The following is a 3,073-nucleotide window of genomic DNA, read 5'->3' as shown; positions in this document are numbered from 1 at the left end:
GAGGCAGCCCACTCCATTTTTGGTTGGATTTCACAGTTAGAAAGTTCTTTGTTAGGGTGAAGCACCCATCTGGCTTCACTAACATTCACCTCCCAGTATCAGGAGGCAGTTGGTTCCCTGACACAGCATCCCTCTCTAGAAGCTCTTCAGATACTGAGGGCATCTGTCCCAAGACACTTCTCTGACTGTGCCCTGTGGTGTTAGCAGTCATTTCCTACAGAACATCCTATTCACTTCCCTCAATGTACTTTCCCTCTATCACAAAGATCTTGTCCATTTATCTCCTTGTTTGTCATCAGTATCCTGATGGAGTATGTGGGGTGCAGGTAGAGGGACCTCGCCTAGGGTGCTTCGCCTCTGGATATCTTATGCCCAGCTTATCTTAGGCCCAAGTTTATTGAATGCATGGGTGAATGGTAGGTTGGGAGCTTGGATGTGATGGGAAAATCAGGATGATGGATAATTAAACAGCCTTTAAGGCCTTCTGAGTGAGGATGGCAGCCTTAGGAAAAAGAGCTCCAGTGAGGCCCTCTGAAAATCCACTTGCCCTTAAATGGCCAGTCTTGTTGATTCTCTAATTACCTGCAGTTGGGAACAGACATTCTTTTGGTCTTGCACTGTCCACTGTTGGAGTTGTGGGTGGTGCATGGGATTCCAGGGCAAGCTCGGTTTGCCCGGAGGCTTGGAGGGTGCCAGGAGAATTAAGTGTTCCCAGTTTAAGTGTGTAGCTCCCTCTAATCTGTGGTCCCCTTTTTTGTCTGCCTCATTCGCCCAGGTGATATTAGAGACAACCTTCTAGGCCTGGTACCTTACTTGAAATTGAGTCAGACTGTCCACAGGTCACTACTCTTCACCCAATGCAACAAAATCACCAATAACAGCTGAGCTGACTGACAACTCCTCTCCCCACCCAACTCCAGGCTGTTTGGTTCCCCAACCTGCTGTCACCCATAGCCACCCTCTGTGGCTCACGCCCTCTGGAGATTCATACCCTCAGTTTGACCCAGTACAGACTCATCATTGATTTCTCTTTCCCCCATATTCTCATCCAGGCTCTTGGACCTAGACCTTTCTCTGTTTTCTTCCTTGGTTTATTGCTTTGGCTCCATCACCCTCCATTTCACCACCCAGCCTTTTTGGAATCTCACCTCTGCTTTGGCCCCAGGACCATTGGAAGGAGAGGTATTGAAACATTCTACTGGAGCTGAGTTACCGTCTTTGACTTGGACGTCAATGTTTGGACCTCAAGAATCAGTGTGTCGCTCTTTACTAGGGTGTGGCCAAGTATCTTGTTCGGAGATGCAAGTTGTTGCTGTCCCATCCCATGCCTGTGACAGACGTCATTCACTGATTATGGCATTTCCAATTGCTGATTCTAGCTGTGACCATGTAATACTTCTCCAGGCAGCCACTACCAAGTGGAGGCGGTTGGCACGTGGGTAGAAACTTATTTGCCATCCCCACCCAGGCATCTTGCCATTGGTATCCTTCCTACAGCAAAAGTACATTGTGTGAAACATGGGGGATGCGAATCAGTCAGTGACCTCTGACTTCATTCTAGTGGGCCTCTTCAGTCACTCAGGTTCACGTCAGCTACCCTTCTCCCTGGTGGCTGCCACGTTTACCGTGGGCCTCCTGGGCAATACCATTCTGCTCTTCCTGATCTGCATGGACTCCCGGCTCCACACACCCATGTACTTTCTTCTCAGTCAGCTCTCTGTGTTTGATGTTGGCTTTCCCCTTGTCGCCATCCCCAAGATGGCATCCCACTTCCTGCAGGGAGAAGGTTCCATCTCCTTTGAGGGTTGTGCAGCTCAAATATTCTTCCTGACCCTGTTGGGTGTGGCTGAGGGCATCCTGTTGGCCCTCATGTCCTATGACCGTTATGTTGCTGTGTGTCACCCTCTACAGTATCCTGTGCTCATGAGGCGTCAGGTGTGCCTGCTCATGGTGGGTTCCTCCTGGCTGGCAGGTGTGCTCAATGCCTCCATCCAGACCTCCATCACTCTGCACTTCCCCTACTGTGCCTCCCGCATCGTGGACCACTTCTTCTGCGAGGTGCCAGCCCTGCTGAAGCTCTCCTGTGCAGACACCTCGGCCTACGAGTTGGCGCTGTCCACCTCCGGGGTGCTGATCCTTGTCCTTCCCCTTTCCCTCATTGCCATCTCCTATGGCCACGTGTTGGGGGCCGTTATACGCATGCGGTCTGAGGAGGCCAGAAACAAGGCCTTCACCACCTGCTCCTCGCACATCACGGTAGTGGGACTCTTTTATGGTGCTGCTGTGTTCATGTACATGGTGCCGGGTGCCTACCACAGCCCACACCAGGACAACGTGGTCTCCCTATTCTACAGCCTTGTCACTCCCACACTCAACCCCCTTATCTACAGTCTGAGAAATCGGGAGGTGCGGATGGCTTTCGTCAAAATGCTCAGCAGAGCTGGGCTCAGGCCAAAGTGATGACCACCCAGGGGGTTGCTGGCGTGATCCCAGCGGTTCTTCATTCCCCTGCTCCCATTTCCCCAAAGCACCAATTTGTGGTCCAGCTGCCAGGGCCTTATAGTCAAGGCTAAGGGCCTGTCCAGCTTCTTCCCATCCTATGACTTGTTGGGTTCATGTTTCCTTCCATGGACTTGTGGAAAGCAAAGGTAGCTGTCCCAATCACTTGTAGTAGATTCTGCCTCTATTCTTTAGCACTATTTACACGAATGGAGGGCCCTGCTTTGTAAAGTTGAGATCTCCCTGTTGATAATTATATTAGTACTAATGAGCACTTGTTGACCATTTTACCTGCTAAATGAATGTGATTCTGTCCTTAACAATGGCTTTTGAGATGTAGGAATTTTGTGATGTTTATGTGTAAGACAAACAAGACTCAAGAGGGAAAATAACTTACAGGTGGTCACACTTCCAGAAAGTGGTAGAGCTGTGACTTGAACCCATGGTTCTCTGAGGCCAAAGACAGCCCCCAAGACACTGTGTGACTATATGAAGCAGTGACCTCCTCATTTTTATAGGTTTAGTGTGTGTGTATGTGTGCTGGGATGGTGGTTGGGCCAGAGAATATATGGAA

The 3,073-nt window shown here is 50.1% G+C and overlaps 1 protein-coding gene across 1 annotated transcript; it reads left to right on the top strand.

Annotated features, from left to right (window-relative positions):
- Positions 1 to 1,518: 1,518 nt before the first annotated feature.
- LOC124523012 (olfactory receptor 2Z1) lies at positions 1,519 to 2,460 on the top strand. Its single transcript, XM_047094753.1, has one exon. It carries the CDS (start codon positions 1,519 to 1,521, stop codon positions 2,458 to 2,460), a length of 942 nt encoding a protein of 313 aa, XP_046950709.1.
- The last annotated feature ends 613 nt before the right edge of the window (positions 2,461 to 3,073 follow it).

Source organism: Lynx rufus, unplaced genomic scaffold, assembly GCF_022079265.1.
Source record: "Lynx rufus isolate CCGP_SWC_20201006 ecotype Redwood Valley unplaced genomic scaffold, mLynRuf1.p SCAF_4, whole genome shotgun sequence".
Lineage (NCBI taxonomy): Eukaryota > Metazoa > Chordata > Mammalia > Carnivora > Felidae > Lynx > Lynx rufus.
Note: the sequence above shows the minus strand (reverse complement) of the source record. Positions and strands in the feature narration are given on the sequence as shown.